At 36.1% G+C, this 19,763-nt stretch overlaps 1 protein-coding gene across 1 annotated transcript in view; it reads left to right on the forward strand.

Annotated features, from left to right (window-relative positions):
- The window catches only part of PGAP1 (post-GPI attachment to proteins inositol deacylase 1), a 44,850-nt gene extending 31,890 nt beyond the window's left edge, over nucleotides 1-12,960 (forward strand). The window contains exons 20-27 of the mRNA XM_087707599.1: nucleotides 1,375-1,468; nucleotides 2,503-2,593; nucleotides 2,779-2,964; nucleotides 5,505-5,640; nucleotides 6,290-6,340; nucleotides 7,535-7,758; nucleotides 8,727-8,831; nucleotides 10,334-12,960. Of these exons, the coding sequence (XP_087563725.1) occupies nucleotides 1,375-1,468; nucleotides 2,503-2,593; nucleotides 2,779-2,964; nucleotides 5,505-5,640; nucleotides 6,290-6,340; nucleotides 7,535-7,758; nucleotides 8,727-8,831; nucleotides 10,334-10,472 (1,026 nt within the window). The 3' untranslated portion in view covers nucleotides 10,473-12,960. The remainder of the gene's footprint in view (nucleotides 1-1,374; nucleotides 1,469-2,502; nucleotides 2,594-2,778; nucleotides 2,965-5,504; nucleotides 5,641-6,289; nucleotides 6,341-7,534; nucleotides 7,759-8,726; nucleotides 8,832-10,333) is intronic.
- Nucleotides 12,961-19,763: the final 6,803 nt, after the last annotated feature.

Below are 19,763 nucleotides of genomic sequence, written 5' to 3' on the forward strand. Positions count from 1 at the left end.
ATACATACATACATACATTTACACACACACACTTGTTGAAGTAGAAATTTTGACATTGAGTAAAGCAATGTTGCTTTTTAAAGTGAAAAGCATAAAGTGAAAAACACATTTCAGAAAGTTTCAGTAAGCTTGTAAAATAGTATTGTCATTGCTACAGTGAAATTTACTGTAAATTATTTAAAACCAGTTTTGTAGAGAACACTCCAATATTCCAGATAATAACGTTCTAAACAGTTTTTCTAATTGGAAAAAATCCAATTAGCTATTTTGGAGCAGGATGGGACAGCAATAAAATGGCAGCTGATATTGTCTGTTAGTGTATTAAAATTCCCAGATTAGTTTTGTTTAAATCCATCTTGCCTTAATTTAAACATTTTCCACATAAGGGGTCACATTCTAAATTCTTTAGGTACACATACAGGGGTGGGTTTCAACCGGTTTGCAGCGGTCCCCGCAAACATACAGCGCCTGCGCGATTCTCCGCGAGCAGCTGGAGCATCGCACAAGTGCTAAGATGCATGCGTGAAGTGCACGCATGCACGAGGACGCCACCGGCCCCGTTTCAACCGAACCGGTTGGAACGGGATAAGCAACCCACCACTGTACACATATCACAGTCCATGCTTTTTTAAAAAAAATAAATGAAGGTTAGATTCTGATCACTCACCAGGACACGTGGCTCTAATGAGCCCCAAAGTAATCTGAACATTTCCAAACTTTTTTGTAAATTGCTAACCTCACTTTGATATTAATATTTATGCTGATCTGATCTCATACATATTATGATGGAATATCCACCTGAAGAAGCAGTGGAAGCAAATCTTGGCAGCACAGAGCTTTCTCAGGAAGGAGGCAGTATATTCCAGAGAGAAGCTCAAATTAAGAAACTGAACTAGAATCTCTCAGGATACATCTAATAGGCTAGAGGTTTATAGCTTTAGCTTGGCAAGATTCTGTCCATTAGGTGTAAGCAAACAAAGGATTGGACTCAATTGGATTTCACTGTGCCGTTTTTGGGCTTAAAGCACTTACTAAAACTCATAGGCATATGGTTTTCTACAACTCATGTTGTCTTGCTATTCTTTAATATTTACATTGGAACATATGATCTTCCTACACATCAGTGAGAAAATAGATTCACTTTCTAATCTTTTTCCCTTAATAGATTTTTGAGAGTGAATTAGTTAGGATTGGAATTTTTTTATGCAAGCCTTGCTTTTTCCATGACTATTCAGGATGCTCTCAAGCAAGACACTTTGTTATATCTGTACAAAATTGTAAGAATGACTGTGGTAGTTAGTATAGGAATAAAGGGAAAGGTAAAATGAATTTTCCATGTTCTTGTTTTCCAAAAAAAACACCTTTGTTTTGTAGGTGATGAGATTCCATGGTGGCACTCTTCCTATGTACATTATTTCTAATATTCTTCTTGCCTACAGAAGACAGTTAAGGTCCCTAGTGTCAACAGGTAACATTACATGAAAAGATTTTTAAGCAAGGTTTGTTTATCGCTAAAAAACTAGTTCACATTGCATTTAATTTTATGTTCTGTGTCATCACTTTTAAAACAAGGCTGACATTTGTTTGAAACTATTTATAATCAAACAAATCCCTTTTAGAATGTAAAGAGATAAAATGTTTACATTACTAGTAATTAGTGAATTATGATTATCTCATAGCTTATTGACTTCAACAGGATCATATTTTAAAACAAGGTGTTTACAACACAGGTAGCCCTCAAGTTACGACAAATGGGACCAGACTGTCTGTCATTAAGCAATGCAGTAGTAAATTCCACTTGACTGCATCCCTTAGTGACATCAATCCTGGTATTTGTTGTTTTTGAATCCCGCCAGTCATCAGCCAAGGACCTATCCTGATCCAAGCCATTCCTGTCTAGATCCCTCCCAGCCTCGAGCTCCAGTTCTTCCAATGTAAGGGATTATCTCTCTTACAGTGCCCCCCCCAACTGCCTTTAGATCATCTAGGGTGGGGAGAGCATAGGGAAGCAGGGGACTGGGAGTGCAGGGGGCCAAAAGAGCAGAAATGGGGAAGAAATAGGCAAGTTAGAGGAGTGAAAGCACCCCTGTGGTTAATCATATGGCCATAACTTTAGGGACTGTGCTAAAGTACATTTGTTCAGTGCCTCCGTAATTTCAAATGGTCACTGGATGAATTATCATAAATCGAAGGAATAAAGATTTTGAAAAGCATATTTCTAAAGAATTGCATTATACTGGGCTTTTTAATAAGACACGCAAACTGGACATGGAAATGTATGCATGGAACTAAACATTATTTTAATTTAAATATAGATATTTAAATATCTTGAGTTTTAATTTTTTCTCTCTTTGTGCTCAAGTAAAAAGAGAGTCTGAGATGTAATTGATTTTGATAGCATAATTTTTAAACATTTTCAAATGTATTCTAAAAAGATAAACGTTAACTTTATCATTTAATTTGTGAACATGTGGTTTCAGATATTTTTTTCTTTTGTTCCAGGTCAGTGTTCAGATTTCGTTCCTGCACTTACTAAAGCAGCTAAGCCTTATAAAGTAGAACCCGTAGCATACATGATTAGGTTCTTCTTGGGGTATGTTCCTTTTTAATATATTTAATATATTTTTATCTTATAATTACAGAATTTTTCTCAAACATGAGCATTTTTATAACTATTTATAACATTAATTTTGCAGCTAAGATTAATTACTAGTTTTGGGAAATACAGGTAATCAAACCAAATAACTATCATGCTGTTTATTTTTTTAATTTTTTTAGACTTAACTGGTTTAAAGGACTCAGAAATCCAGACCTGGATCGTGTCACAGTGAACAACCAGGACTTGTGGTTTCCTTTTGTATCCCTGATTCTCTTTATGTTTGGGACTGGCATAGCCTATTGGGGTGGCATACTTCTTGACTCGTCTATAAGGCTCTTATCTTCATTGCACTTAGCTTTGACCAGGTAAAAACCCATAAATAAATGCAAATGTTTAGTGGTATTGCTGGAAACAATATTTGGTAAACTTGCTGAGAAGTATATTCTCTCTGCCGTATTCAACCATGCAAGAATATTTTCTGAATTGATATTTTAAAAATAATCTTAAAACTGAAACACCTGTAAATATCACAAGCACAACGCAAAGGCTTCTGATGTAGCCCTAGTCCTAGTGTTGCATAATGTTGCAGGATGTAGCCCTACGTTCTGGTGTTAGCATAAGCTAACTAGAGCATAAGCAACACTCCTTGAACCTATAGTTACTAGTATTACACACTAGCTACTGTATCCCTTAAAAGGCAACAGGAGTTAATTATTTACTACACTTCTGTACTTTTCAGGCAACACTTGCACAAAAGGTAAAATGACTCTAGCAATTTGACAGATTGGAAATGGATCATATTTACTCTAAGTGGCTTCATCCTCTTTTCCTAGAATGGAAAGTTAACAACATACGTGCACACCCACTCACACCCACACCCACACCTCACAGAAGTGTTCTTGCAAAGTAAACTATTTGGATGTGTGTAAAGAGATCCCCAAGAATAGAACTTTTATCTTTTAATAAAACAATAAGAAAATTAGGAAGAAAAAATCTCTCTCCCTCTCTGTTGAGATCTTACTCTCTCCATTGGAGATACAAAAACAAAACTAATTGGTTTTCTTTTCTAAATGATTTAGCTGTCTAAAATTCATAACACCTAGTAATTTTTTGGCTAGGCCAATGAAAAGATCACAAAATTATGTGCAAACTTTTGAATTCTCTAGAGTTGTTAATTGGATTAGGGCAAAAAGGAGAAAAGATAAGTAGCTAATTCCCTCCAAATAATCTACTGGGATTCTACCATAGTTCCAAAACACTATGGATTGTGTTGGGAATTTTGTGAAATTGAAAAGTTGTGATTTTTCAAGCTTTGTTGTTATTTTTATCAAGAAAGTTATTGATCTTCCTGAAATGTACTTCTGAATTCAGAAATAGTCTTTTAAGCAAGGCAGGATATGTTATGAATAGAATGTATTCTATTTAAATTTTAATCTGGTTTGGAAGAACTATAACAATATATATTATAAGTAAAATATTATACTAATGGATAAAATCCTCCCACCTGTATACCATAGACCAGTGACCGCGAACCTTTTTTGGCTCATGTGCCAAAAGCAGGAGCGTAGTGGAATCGTGCGTGGGCGTGCCACACCCATAAGCGCATGCGCGTGTGACCAGCACTCTCCCCCCACACCTTTGGCAGACTTTTTCCTCTCCCCAGGGTCCAGAAGCTTTCTAGGAGCCTGGGGAGGACAAAAACAGCCTCCCCTGCCCCAAGGGAGGACCTCCGGAGTCTTCAGGAGCTTCACTGAAGGCTCTGTAGGGTAAAAAACAACACTATGGCCAAACCGAAAGTGACTTCGTGAAGGCTCCGGAGGGTGAAAAATGGCCCTACAAGCAAACCAGAAGTCCATTCCCGAACTTCCGTTTTGCCCTTAGGGCCAGTTTTTCCTTGAAGCCTCCGGAGGGCAAAAAAATGTCCTCAAAAGAAGGCCAAAGTCGGCTGGCCAGCGCTCATGTGCACCCTGGAGCTGACAGGGCAACTCTTCGTGTGCCCTAACAAATGACTCCGCGTGCCACCTGTGGCACGCGTGACATAGGTTCACCATCACGGTCATAGACCAAGGATAAGAAATATAGCAGCCTCCAGATGTTTTAGATTTCATTCCTATTAGTGTAGGTTATCAAAGTATAGGTGTAGGTTGCCAATTTGTTAGGAGTATTGACGTTTCAAGTACTTGCTTACTGCTTGCTATAAACAAATTTGTAGTTTAATTAAAGGGTACTTTTAAACAGTAATTTTATGCTAAGTAGAACAACTAGCTGTTCATTGTATCTTTTTTGTGTGTGTTCTATTATTTCCCTCCGTGTATTGTTACAAATAATGGTTTGATATTACATACGAAGTGGAAAAAGCATAAGATGGGATGAGATGAGATGAGATGAGATAGCCTTTATTGTCACTTTTTTCTATCAACATATTGCCTCACATTTAAAAATCAAGTTCTCAAAAGAAAATAAGCCAAAATGTTGAAAATCTACCCATATAGTGGTAAATTGTGCAACAAAATCATGAGAGAGTTAACTGTAGGGGGGAAAGCTCATTATGCATAACCTGTGTCCCTATGCATTTAGGTATCATGGCAAACTATGATTAAGAAACTTAGCATTTCTGATTTGGCAAAACCAAGCTTGAAATTAAATAGAAAATCATTTAGAATGTTGATTCCTACTGAGTCTACTGAATCTCAATTTAATATTGAGTAATAAAATAATGGAAAACAGCCAAGTGACTTTCAACCAACATTTGAACATTAGACCGCTAAAAAGTCAGTCTGCAGCTTGAGTCACAAAAATACTTATCATAAACCATAGTTTGATGTGAAGTTTGAACTCTGACATCTTGTTTTGTAATATAATTAATATTTTATTTCATAAAAAGTGTTTATTTTGTATTTGTTAGACCCTCTGGACCTCCATCTCACAACCGTCTGATTACCCGGTTAAGATTTTGTGTTGCGGTTTCAATGTTTTTTCTTTGTTGGACTACCTGTGGAGCGCTGGCAATAATGATGACTTATTTTCATTACATATTCAAGGTATTTAAACAATAAAAGTTGTGTGATATAATACAAACATAGTTTTGACATTTTTTGGGCTACAGGTTGGCTAGTTAATTTCCCACTAGCTTATGTTAAGCATGGAAGATTATAGGCTTTTGCTAGTTTGGCCTTGAGATCATCTATCCTGCCCGTATATGTGTCTATGTACAACCTATGTGTAAAAATTTACTGCTGCTGTTTCTGGTAATCAATACAGAAGTGCCTCTAGGGAAAAGTCAGTAGGAGGGAGAGCTATTGGATAATTCTTAACCAGGTTATATAATTTGTCCCTTTGCCCCTGAAATAGGTTTATGCTCCTTGCTCATTATTCTTTCTATCCAAGGAAGAAAGCAGACTGAAATATTTTTTTTAAATGGATGGTAAATAATGTAGCAGTAAAATCCCAAAGAACTTCCAGATATGCAGGGATTATATATGAATTCAGTATAATATGGTAATAACGCAAAGTGCTCATGCAATATAAGGAAACCACAAAGATGCCAGATAAGAGCTTTAAAAATATTTAAAGGGGGAACTGTAGAACAAAGAAGCGCAGAATAGTAAAGCACAACCATTAACTTTAGGAAGCTATGATCATAGGCATATAATGTTGTGGCAGAACTAAAATATATGCTTGTTGTTACAGGTTGTTAATTTCCATTCAAATTTAAGATCTGAACTAAGTGTTTGTAATGCGGTAAGTCTGTTTATTGTGTATACTTTTTGTGGTTGGCTTAAGAACATTCATGTCTTAATATATGCAGAGTTCCTGTTCTTGCCTACTGCTTGCAGAATATCATTACTCCGCATTTTTTCATGGGGATTTACTATACCCACCCCCATGGTGAAAGGCTGAAAAATCTTGGGTTTCCGAACTCCTAGCTTCTTTTTTAAAGAATAAATAGATTACTGTTTTATTTTAGTGTTTCCAGTGCTTGAATAATTCTTCATAACAATGCAGTGTCAAGATAGCACCTTGAGAGGAAATCCAAGCATTTGAGCAACTGAACACCATAACAGGAAGTGGGGCAGAAAATAGGTTCAAATGAGGACTACTGCATTGGTTATGCCACTGTTGGCTCTCCAGCTCTTTGTATGTAATTCAGAGCTTATGTTCCATTCTTCTCAGAATATTTTACAGAAGAAACAATAATTACTGTATTTTTTGGACTATAAGACGCACCAAAATTTCAAAGAGGGAAGTAAAAAAAAAAAAAGTTTTGTCCTCCCCGGCCCCAAGGAGCACTCTGCAGGCTTCAGCAGGGCTGGGGGAAGGCAACAATGCCCCCATTTTTCATCAAAAGCCCTGCTGAAGCCTACAGAGTGCTTCTGGGGGGTGGGGGAAGGCAAAAACGCCCTTGTTTGGGGGGAAAATGGCCCATTCTTTTGCCTGTTTTTCACCAAACTGGGGGCATTTTTCCTTCTCCCAGCCCTGCTGAAGCCTGCAGAGTGCTTCTGGGGGGTGGGGGAAGGCAAAAATGCCCCCATTTTTACAAAAAAACCGGCCCATTTTTCACAAAAATGGGATGTGGGGATGGGGCTTCGGGAAGCCAAAAATGGCTGTATTCAATGTATAAGATGCACCAACATTTCCACGCTCATTTAGGGGGGAGGGAGATGTGTCTTATACTCCAAAAAATAAGGTATAATTATCAAACTAAAATAGGGTTCTCGAAAGCTGGCAACTTTAAGACAAATCTTAAAAAATAGCAATAATCCTTCATCAGGAAGGAATCTGATTTAAAATAAAATAATAATATATAACCTCATAAATTTAAATAACTGAATTATGGTATGCTATTATTAAATTATTTTATGAACATTTCAAATTACTCTTTATACTTATATTAACTAATGCTGAAAAAACTGAAATATATTTATATTTTTATAGCCCATAAAGAACCCAGAACCTAAATCAGAAGATTCAAAAAACGAAAAGTGGAATAGCTGCAGATCGGAGGATTGCCCTTCAGAAGCAAGAAACTCATTTAGCACCACAATCGCCAATGACAGCATTATAGATAGCCTTAAGATGCATGTCACTGTCATCAACTTAATGACATGGATTGTGCTTCTTAGTTGTCCATCCTTAATTTATTGGCTAAAAAATATCAGGTAATCATCCCCAATTTGCAGGTTTTATTTTTAAAAAACTATTATGAGATGGTCCTATGAGCTCATTAGAAGACTTTATGAAGTACCGTATTTTTCAAACTATAAGACGCACCAAGATTTTGAAGAGGTAGATTTTAAAAAAAAGTTTTTGCACTCTTCACACCTCCCAAAAACGGCCTGTTTTTTGCAAAAATGGCCCCGTTTTTTGTCAAAAAAAGGGGGGGCATGCATAGCCTTTAGGAGGCTTATAGAGTGCTCCTGGGGCAGGGGGGGAAAAACAGCCAGTTTTTTGCTAATTTTGCCCTCCCCAGCCCCCAGGAGCACTCTATAAGCCGCCTAAAGGCTATGCACGACCATTTTGGTGAAGCGGGTGGGGTTTCAGGAGGCCAAAAATGCTGTTTTCAGTGTATAAGAGGCATCCAGATTTTCAGCCTCTTTTTTGAGGGAAAAAGGTGTGCCTTATACTCTAAAAAATATGGTATTTGGGTGTGTAGGTGAAATTAGTCCAGATGAGTTATGACTGTGAGAGGCAGTCACAGTACATTAGCAGGCAGAGAACTAAAGAAAAAAATATTTAAAAGTTAAAAGATAAAACGGCTGCAAGAAAATGTAGAACCACAAATGTTTTAATTTTTAGCATACTAGGAACCTATCTTGAAATGAAAAATAAATTATAAGTATTTTTTCATTATCTTAAAATTGGCATTGTTTTCTTTACAGTTTCTGAAATAAATAGTTCACAGAAATTCAATATTTTTTATTGTTAAAGTAGCTTTAATTGAGGGAAAAAATTGCATTTGGGCCATCTAATGACATTGTATTGTTTTCCCTATTTCTCTGCTTGTTTTATTTTCAAGAATCTTTTCAACTCCTTTACAGTATTTTGTTGTTGCTACTAGAAAAATAATTTTGCATGTGAGTAATACAAATTGCAATAGTCCTTTGTATTTTCTTTCTTTTTAAATTAGATACAATATCAGACTTGATCCTGATCCATGCAGATTTGTTGCTGTTATTCTGATAGTCATTTTGGGTATACTCATGAATACAAGTACTACAAAACTTAAATCAAGGTACTTTAATTATCTTATAATATATATAATTATATAATATATTATAAATTGTACTACAGTACATTGAATCACTCTTGTATCACATATTCTCCCTTCTTATAGTACATTATTAGGAATTGGATCAAAACAAAAAAAATGTCAGGCCTGCAATTATATTCCTTTTAGAATTTTGCCCTGCCACACTTTCTCTTATTTCAATATGTTGTTTCATTAGTATAGTTGATGGGAGGGGGAAATAGACAGGAGTAGGATTGTAGAATGTATTGTTGTCATTATTTTCTCAAAGACCAAGGTCATCTTTTCTCTCCGTACTTTCACACCTGACTGGAAGAAGCTGGGTGTGTATGCCAGCGTGGAAGAAGAAGATTGGACCATGTGATGGATTGTGGATGTGGGGACAAGATCATGAGCTTTGAACTGGGTGGGATTCTGATGTCATTTCCAGAATTGGGATAATGTCGGCGTTCTAAGTATGTAGAATTAAATCAGAGTCCAAGGCAAAACGATCCTTAAAGTTCCAATTTAATAAAGCAGACATCTTAGCACATCTGTGTTAATCCCAATTCTGGAAATTACCTCAGAATCCCACCCAGTTCAAAGTTCATGATCTTGTCCTCATACCCACAATCCATCACATAGTCCAATCTTCTTCTTCCACGCTGGCGTCTCCACCCAGCTGCTTCCGGTCAGGTGTAAAAGTGCGGAGACAAAAGATGACCTTGGCTTCTAGAAAAGAATGAAAACAATACATTCCACAATCCTACTTCTGTCCATTCCCCCCTCCCATCAACTATACTAATGAAACAGCATATTGAAATAAGAGAAAGTGTGACAGGCCAAAATTGTAAAAAGAATATAATTGCAGGCCTGACAAAAAGATTTTTTTAGCTTTCTGAACTGCTTTAGATCCAACAATAGCAGCAAAAGGATGGAAATGAGATTTGTTTATTTTCATCTTGTTCCAAGCTTATTTTTTTCTTTTCCTACACAAAAAATAAACTGAATTTTCCAGATCATTTTGTAATTCTGCTAACTGACAACTTTCATAGTAATTATTACAGAAAATAAAGAAATTGTATGAATTGTTCTCTTATAAACCCCCTGAGGGAAGGAAATGGAAGTCTATGTGGACTTTATACATTTTTTTTTCTTTTAAAAGCCATGGGGTAGATGGTTCTCTTACAAGCTGAGGTGCTAAAATTCCAATTTCCCATTTTAGCATATTCTAGGATGTTTTACTGCAAATAAATTATATGTTGAACATTACTCCATAGTATTGCTTCAATAATATCTGTTGTTTATTTGCTACATTAGCCTTTCCAGCTTGATTACCCTGTCCACCAATAAATTGTACCTGTGTCTCCAGTCAGCATAACCATGTTGGCTTGGGAGTTGAAATCAAATATCACATGAGATTAGGAAAGACTAAGATTAACAAAAGTACTCATACATCTTACTGCTTGAATAATTTTATTTTATTCTTTTTCTTTCTCTTCCTACAGTAAATTATTGAAGATTGCAGCATATTTTCCACTTCTTTTCTCTGTTGCTGCTGTAGTTTTTGCACCTGTTTATTTATATCAAATGCCATACTTTGTAATAATTCCTCTTTTTTTACATTCATTATGCAGCATTGTTTAAAATACTTTAGCTGGCCAAAACAGTAAGAGATGGGGAAGTATAGATAATATAGGAAAACCTACGCTGCATCTTCTATCAATGGTAGAAAATGGAAAGGTTATAGGTTTCCAAAGAAAACAATATTTTACTTACTAATTTTTAAAAGAAATGCATAAATCTGTTACTCAGTAAGCACTTTGTTCTCGACACTGAGAGAAAACATGGTTGCATCGGTTCCTTGTATTGAAGCAAATGGCTTATACTTATTTATTTTAGAATTGAAAGTTTACATGTCCAAGATACTTCTGTGTACTTATTTCATTGAATCACCACTCCCATATTTATTTTGGCAATATTACTGTTGGAGTAAATAAGATAACAGTTTGTATTGTGAAATGGAACGTTAACAGAGTATTTTCTGCATAGAAGCCATTTTATTCAAGGGCAGTGAAACCCTGCATTGTGTAAATGCTCATTTCTCTAATATGTTCCTTTTTAGATACTTCACTGGACAATTCTTATAGTTCCAACCATGTTGGAAAGACTAGGTTAAAGACAGACAAACAAGACAATTCAGAAAACTTCCCTAGAGCTATACACAGAGATTTTAAAAATGCATCCTGGAAGTATTTTATTAGAATAACATTTTGCTAATGTCATTCAGCACCTCTTAGATCCAATATTATTTGGATTGATAAAATGTAGGCATCAAAGATATCAATACTTATCTGTGCACAAAGGAGTTTTAAAAGAAGCTGCCTTTAGGCAGAACTATGTTAATGTTACATATAACCATTTAAAAAGCAGCAAATATTTTGGTTCTTTAAATAAAATGTATAAGGGATTTTTGCTGCTTTTGCATATCACCATGAGCTTAAAACTTCATTGTATTTCTTAGCAGCTCTTTTACATAATGGCTAATTTCCTCTTCCTAGAGAGATTCTTCCTCTAAACAAAGTTATAATACATATTTTCCTTACTTGTATCCACTATAATTCCTGCCTAAAGTGCCTTTGGTTAGTTATTTGTCTCTTGTTTATCATTTTTTTTCTAATTTATTAAACAAATATTTATAGAATTGTTCTGTAATATTAACAATTTAGTATATTGTGCTATGTGTGAATCATCACACGTGTTAATGTTACCATCTTTACATGGAATGCTTCAAGGTCAAGCCAGTCTTGGTATTCAGGCATACTTTTAATAGGATATTAAAATATTCTTAGGCAAGTCTCTGGAAAAAAGTCCTCCAATATCTAATTTTCAACTGATTTTATGGCACTAAACTGAGCTATCAGTGTACTCTGTGACCTACTTAATGGATGACTTACAACATCCGCAATGAGTTTCTTTTTTACTGCTATACTGGGCTTTTTGCCAACAGCTGGCAGAGCACAAAGTAATGCAATCTATTCTCAGACCTCGTTCAATGAAGACTGACCTTGGAAAGCATTTCTATGCCTCTCATAGCTGTATGCTAAATAGAATTTTGGCAGTGACCTTTTGTCTCTGGTCAGCGCTACAGCAAGGGAAATGGTACTTGCCAAATTATTCGTTCTCAAGCAGAAGCTAAGGGCACAAAAGTTCTCTTCAAATTCATGCATTGGAACCTCCTGGGAAGCTTGTCCTTCTAATCAGATGCCAATGAGAACCTCAATTTGTTAAAGGTCATAATAGGTTTTATTAAAGGCTCTGTTTGACTGTATAACCTTTACCTATTTTGCAATGCATATGGTGTGGGTATGTGTGTGTCATAGCATCTAATATTTATTAACATTGTGGTAGCTTATTGCATACCAGCTCATAATCTATGGCTATTCAGACTGAAAGCATTAGAAGTTAAGGAGCTATCCAATACACTTTAGAATCTGTAAGACAGCTCTGGACAATCTATTATGGATTCATGTATTACTAGAAAATCAAAGCTGCTGAATGTGGTCTCATACCTGTATATGAGAAGCGGGTGAATTGAGAAATCTCTATAATCATATTCTTAGGTAAATGATGCTATTTTACACTCTATGTGAATTGTGCATACTTAGGATGTATAGCACTTTTATTATACTTTTTACATATTTTTGTACCTGCCTAGAAATTAATAATTTATAGTTTTAGATTGTATATTGAAAGTAGTTTTACACTTTTATCTGAAATGTTTTGCTTTTTTCCTATTTTGGATCCCCTTCTCTTTTTGCTTTTAATTTGGATTTAGAGTGTCCATTAAAAAAAAAAACAAGCAGTGTAATCGTAGCCAGGCTACTCACAAGAAAGTCAATTTGAGTGCATTGAGATTTTCTTCAGTTAAGCATGCGACTAGGTGTAGAACTGTAGGTATTTCAGGAAAGTAGTCTAAGGAAATTTTAAAATGAAAACATCCCTACTTTTTAATAGCGTCTTGCCAGAGGTGTCAAACTGGTGGCTCGCGGGTTGGATGCATCCTGTGCAGCCACGCCCACCCCGGCTCCACAGGGGGAAAAAATGTTGTGATATGTCACATCACGCGATCGAGTTTAGCATCCATTCATCTAGGCCAGTGTTTCTCAACCTTGGCAACTTGAAGATGTCTGGACTTCAACTCCCAGAATTCCCCAGCCAGCGAATGCTGGCTGGGGAATTCTGGGAGTTGAAGTCCAGACATCTTCAAGTTGCCAAGGTTGAGAAACACTGATCTAGGCAATCTCCAGGAATTAACAAGAGCAGCTATATTAAATTTCTACAGCTTAATTAAACATCATCATTATCAGTAGTAGTAGATGGCAGTGTTACATTAGCCAGGAAAAAACAGTGCTAATGTAGAGCGTGACCCGTCAAAACCGCGGTCCACTAAAGCGCGCCCGATTAAAGCCTGACGTCATCAGCAGCGCGACAAATACGACCGCAGAGAAAAAAGGGCGCTTTAAAAAGCGCTTTTAAAGCAAGCCGATTCACATAAAGGTACGGGTTAGGGTTAGGGTTAGGTTAAGGGTTAGGGTTAGGTTTAGGGTTACGTTAAGCGTTAGGATTAGGTTTAGGGTTAGGTTAAGGGTTAGCGTTAGGTTTAGCGTTAGGTTAAGGGTTAGGTATAGGGTTAGGTTAAGGGTTAGCGTTAGGTTTAGCGTTAGGTTAAGGGTTAGGTATAGGGTTAGGTTAAGGGTTAGGCTTAGGGTTAGGTTTAGGGTTAGGTTTGGGGGGGTTAGGTTTAGATTTACCCGTTAATTTTAAGTTTACCGCTCAGCGTGCTGTTTTCGTTGCGCTGTGATGACGTCACGTACGGGCTTTCGTCGAGCGCGCTTTAGTCTACCACGGTTTTGTGGTGGAACCATGTAGAGTAGCAGCTTGGCTGCCAATTTACTAGTTCTGTTGTAGTACACATTCAGGTGTACCACAGGAAAGTGAGCTAGGTTTGCACTAGAAAGAAAGACGAGCAGCTCTTCCTGCAGCTCTTCCTCATCCAAGGCCCCCTCCTTCCACCGGAACCACCTCACAAACAGGTGTCACAACTGGGAAGGTTCAGAGCTGGCAGGAATCTGACCACCTGCATGAAGTATCAGTTTCATCTCCCCACCAAAGCAGTATCTGTTTATCTGCTTTCATAGAACACATTTTCAAACGGTTAGATGGGCAGAAGCTGAGGCAAGTGATGGAAGTTCACCCCACCATGCAGTGCTAGGGCTTGAACCACTGTAACAGAGACCATCTCCAGTTTCACGAAGCCACTGAGCCACCGCATCTCAATTAGCCTTTGGGAAAATGCTTTTTCCTAGAAATTCAAATTGACTTCTGTATATCTTCAGGATCAGAATCCAATTTGGAGATCGGAACAGTTTAAGAATAAAACTCTGCAAGTGTTAACTTTTTATTTTGAATTCTTACTTGTGCAATTGGCATGGAGGATTAAACAATAATGAGAACTATTGGAAAAACTAATAAGAGGACGGACCATATTCAAAACATCCATGCCTAGGTCCATCTGACTTCTAGTTCTAGTTCATAAAGAGCAACTTTCTTATGTAACTACTATATTAAAAACATGAGAAACTGAGCAGAGTTTCAAAAATTTCAGAAGGGCCTGGTGGGTGGCAGTTGAAAGGAGGGCATGTTCCAATCCTTCAGCTCTTGGAATTATGCATTAAGCATTGATATATTGCGCAACTTTGATTTTCGAACCTGCTAGATTTTTTAATATTGCTTAGCCAGTGGGCTGCACATGCCTCAAACATTTATTTATAAATACCTCTATTCAGAAATGCTAGATGTATCCTTAAGCTTTCAATCACCATTTCTGATCTCTAGTGCCTGTAAACCAGAGGTGTCCAAACTTGGGAACTTTAAGACTTGTGGGCTTCAACTCCCAGGGAATTCTGGCACAAGTCTTAAAGTTTCCAAGTTTGGACACCCCCGCTGTAAACAAATGAGTAGCTGCCAAAAAAATTAACTAGCAAAGAAATAATTTACAGTAAAGGATGACCTGTTTGCACAGTTGGATCTCACACTCATCTTGTGCAATACGGTTGATAGAATTGATTCATTTCATAACTCATAGCTCTTAACATCCGCATGGGCTCTTACTGTTCATGCAGTAAAGTATGTTTCTGTCCACTGCAATATATTCTGAACAATATGAAATATTTTAGTCCCTAAGTAGCCTAGATTTTAGAGTTAATTTTGTAACCTGCGAGATCCTTCTTCAGTTGCAGTATTAATCTTTTGCTTCCTTTTTCTAGAAAATAAGATAATGTAGCTAGATCAACATTCATATTAACTATTTTAGAAATACATGATGTTTATTAAAAGTATTTGTAATTGTTAATATATTTCCGGATATTTATGCCAAGGAAGTATGATTGAACAACTTACCCGCGCTTTAGAACGGGTGAAGATTACATTTTTAGTTCATTTTGATAGATTTTTGAAACTTGATGCTAATCTGTGTGATAAATATTTAAGGTGAGAAACATACTTGAAATATTTTCATTCATTAAAAAAAAGCGTAGTTTGATTATTCAGTAGTGGCATTTTAGTGAACCAACTTGTAAAACTTTATAGTTAAATCCACAGTTCTAGTGGTTTCCATCTTCTCATGAACAATTGTTCACACAAGAGCATATGGTGTAATATTTTCATAATGAATACTATTTGAAAGTCCAGGAGTATAAATCCTGTTTCAAAGAACCGACCATTAAACTTGAACATCTAGATATGCTTCCTGAATTTTAATAATAAATCTCCTTTCTGTGCATGACATTTTGTTTTAACTTTTTTTAAAAAAAATGCAGGCTATGATATTTCAAGGGATGAAGGGAAGTCAAAATTGTGACCAGAATAAGCTCTGGAATGCAACTAGATTTGTGATTTCAGTTTCTAAAATATAGTCTACAGGAAGTCCTTGACTTATGACCCCAGAATTACAAGTCATACGTTGGGCTAGTCATTAACCATGTCACCATGAGACCATCCCCAATTTTGCTACACGTAGTCCTCAACTTGCGACCACAATTGAGCCCAAATTTATGTGGCTAAGTGAGACATTGGTTAAGTGAGTTTTGCCCATTTTATGACCTCTGTTGTCGTGCAGTGGCATGCAGTGGTTAAGTTAGTAAAACAGTTGTTAAGTGAATCTGGCTCCTGCCCTGCCCTGTTAAGCAACTGGTTGTAAGTCAAGGACTACCTATATCAGGGATGTCAAACTTGCGTTGTCACAGCAGCGTCATTTGACATATTGGGACTCCCCCCCCCTTCGTTAAACCAGGTGTGGGTGTGGTCAGCATGTGACATTTCCAGCCCACGGGCTAAGAGTTTGACAGCCCTGACCTATATTATCTATTTGCTGTAGTCCACTGGATTAAATCAAACTTTATTGGCATACTATCATAAAGTAAGTTGCCATGAGAATTTTAAAAATAGTAAAAGGGTAAAATCTGATATATTACACTTAATATAATTAAGGTTCAAGAGGAAGAGAGATGTTTAATGCCCTCTGCTCCCCTGTTCTTTTGGGGATTTTAAAAATCTTTTCTAAGTCTATCCATTGTTTAAAATATTTTCTACTCTTTTCCTTCCCAAAAATTTGCAAAAAATCCTGTTGCAAAGGATTCCATCACCAAAAGAGAGAGAGAGAGAGAGAGAGATTGTCTCTTGAAGCCCTTGATATACATACCCACAAAGGCTCATATCCTCTTCATAATTTGATTTGATTGGGATTTTTTTTTAGTGAAAAAAAGCGAAGTGGGTACTTTTAAATAAACAATGCTGTATGAATTCTGCAATACTACAGCATAGAAAGGAAGGGATTACACAAGGACTACTATCCTTTATCAAACAATGACGTTACTTCACATTTTTATAACTATACATTTAAACATTTATTTATTATAATTAATTATATCTACATTTTGAAAGTAAAATTTCTACATGTAGAAAGGATTCATCATAAATGAAATAAGCAATTGATTAAAACAAATGTATAAGGATTTCCATCCACTAAAAAAAGGTTTAAAATGTAGATCACAAATAGATAAAAGTGTTACATTGTATCTCCAAAGAATTTCCAGATATTGGAGACAATAAACTTCAAAGCATTTTTTACAGCAGTGTATAAAAACAAACCAAAAATGTAATTTTCCTTACAATAAATTTTAGTTGTATTATTGCTCCTTAGTAAGATGGGCAGCATATACATTTAATAAGTAAATAAATACATAAATAAAAAAAATTCTGTCCCAGGGACACTTGCAAACTATATGTTCCTAATTACTTGAAGTCAGAATTCCTTAGTCTTTTGTGGCCAGTGGGCATACTTAGAATTTTCAATGTCTATTAATAGGCATTCCCACTAAATGTTTGCCATAGTCGGACACACACACACACACACACACCACACACACTATTTTTCAGGTTCATCCCTAATATAGGGCCCAGAGTCATCATTGGAAATATAGGTTGGTCTTGGTTCTTCCAGCATGCTAGCTTACTTTAAAAAAATAAAAGACTACAAGTAAATTGGGGAGGAAATTTGTTAGCTAGGAAGACATGTTGACAAGCAGAGTGCTGTGCTGGATACTATTATTGGGGGGGGGATGCCAAAAAAGCCATAGAAGAAAGAAATGTAGTTCTCTTCATTCAGTTCTAGTGGAGTTTAATCTTAGAACCTTTTAATTTCACTGGCACCTTCATTTTACTAAAACCGTGTGTAAATTACAATAGGCATTTCTGTTATAAAATAGTGTACTGATGGAATGGCCAATATCTTAGTGTTCCTGTTACGCAAGGTTCTCTTCATTTTGGGGAAGCTCGATATGCAAAGTCCGGTTATTCTACAAAGTATTACACTAAGCAGTTTTGACTGATTCTTAGTGGTTTGGTTAGGGCTGTGACGGTGAAACTATGGCACGTGTGGGGAGGTGGGCTGGGGAGGCCATTTTCACCCTCCCAGGCTTTAGGAAAGCCTCCAGCCACATGCGCACAATTTTGGCGCACCATAAGAAAAAGGTTTGCCATCACTGGGTTATGGTCATCTTATAAGCTAAAATAAGATTTGTTGTCTTTTAGAGATATCCATGATTAAAGTTTGTGAAGCTGATGATTAGCTGAATTAAATGTATTTTTCAGTTTTTAAAAACAGTTATTTTTCATTTTTATTAGATGAATTCATTTTTGGTGCTAATTAACAATATAAAGATCAGTTTTTAAATAATCTTGTTACTATGGCCAAATGCTTACTTGTAGATACAGATGTTATAGTGCACAAAATAGAATTATAGTCTCATAAATCTGCTCCTTTTATGGATTACTAATTCTCACTACGTTCTTCTTATTGAATCTTGCCACAGGTAGATCTGTGCATATTTTTGAGCCTGCATGGATCTCTGAATGGAACCATTCCATTCCCTGAGGCAATATTGCACATTTGAATCAAAGATAGTTACTATCAATCATCACTTAAATGATTCAAGGGTATCGCATTTCTGTCAGCATTTGAATATATTTTCACTTCTGAAGTGTGTGTATATGTGTGCGCGCGCATGCTAAAGAACATACACTATTCAATTTAACTCTATTTCAAATGTGAAAATTAAAATATGGCTCTCTAGAGAAATTTGGCATCTGGAAGTAATGTGCTTAACATAATTCTTTTTTGATAACTAGTTTCTCTTTGTATCTGACTTTTTTTATTAACTTCTTAAGACAATCACTGGCTTGATTGTAGGATTATGCAAGGATGAAAGAAGTGTGGACTTGTCTTCCCAATGTCTGCCTATCCCTTCTTTCAGCCACAGCTTCCATTCTACAAATGTCACATTGCACATTCTGCAGATTTCAGAAACAGTTTTTAGAAGAAAGAGCAGGACTGTTCTGTTGCATAAGAATTCTGCTCAAGTCTTTTTGCACTGGTCATTCCTAGATTATAAATATCCGTTTCTGCAATGGGTTGATGTACTATTCTGGAAACGATTACATTTGTGAAAATAAAGTTTACCGTAAAACTTTTTTTCATAAAAAAACATAATTAGTTTGGCTGGGCTTTTTCTATTTTATACAGTAAAAATGAGCATGATATCCACTTGAAAGTAAAACATAGGATTTGACGGTTGTAAGCACTATTGAACAGTGTAATTTATACTTATATTTTAGTTTTCAATTACAGATCTGCAAAATCAAACGTTGATGTGATAGGCTCTTTACCTCAGATTTAGATTTGTAGACAGTGGTGAATAGGGCTTGCTTTAGCTGTGTTGAATGTGGTTTATACATTATACAATTCAAATATGAATTACAGTTATGGAAATTCTGGAAATTTGGGGGGAGCAGTTAAATGTACCAAACATGCTTAGTTGGAGACTTTCAGCTCCTCCACCAGTAATTGCCAACATGTGATCTCCCAGAAGAAGATGGAGTCCTAAGACTGAAAAAAACATTTCATCCTGCAGAAAGGAGAGCTGCACTTGCTCCTTGAGAACAATTTTGCTCCAATCAAGCCAGCAATCACAGAATGCTTTTGTTTTGTTTCAAAAAATGCTTACTCTTCTATATGTCCAAATAATACTTTAAGCAGTCAATTGTAAGTGTGCATAATTTTCCAATATTTTATACATCAAGTTCCATTACAAATCATAGTATTGAATCTCTTAGTACTTTTTCCATGGAATACATGAGATTTATGAAAAGTGCCACTCAAGAGACCATTTACTGCAGTCTGTGAATATTGTTACCTGCATTTCTATTTTGCTCAAATGCTTTTGAATGTAATGATGCGTGTTTCTGCCTTCAGTCGGCTCAGGTATTTTATGTTAGAATATTTGGGTGTATTTTTTCAGTTTTAATATTTTGTGTATT

Source organism: Thamnophis sirtalis, unplaced genomic scaffold (assembly GCF_051295495.1).
Source record: "Thamnophis sirtalis isolate CommonGarterSnake01/CBP01778 unplaced genomic scaffold, rThaSir2_p1.2 scaffold_1, whole genome shotgun sequence".
NCBI classification, from domain to species: domain Eukaryota; kingdom Metazoa; phylum Chordata; class Lepidosauria; order Squamata; family Natricidae; genus Thamnophis; species Thamnophis sirtalis.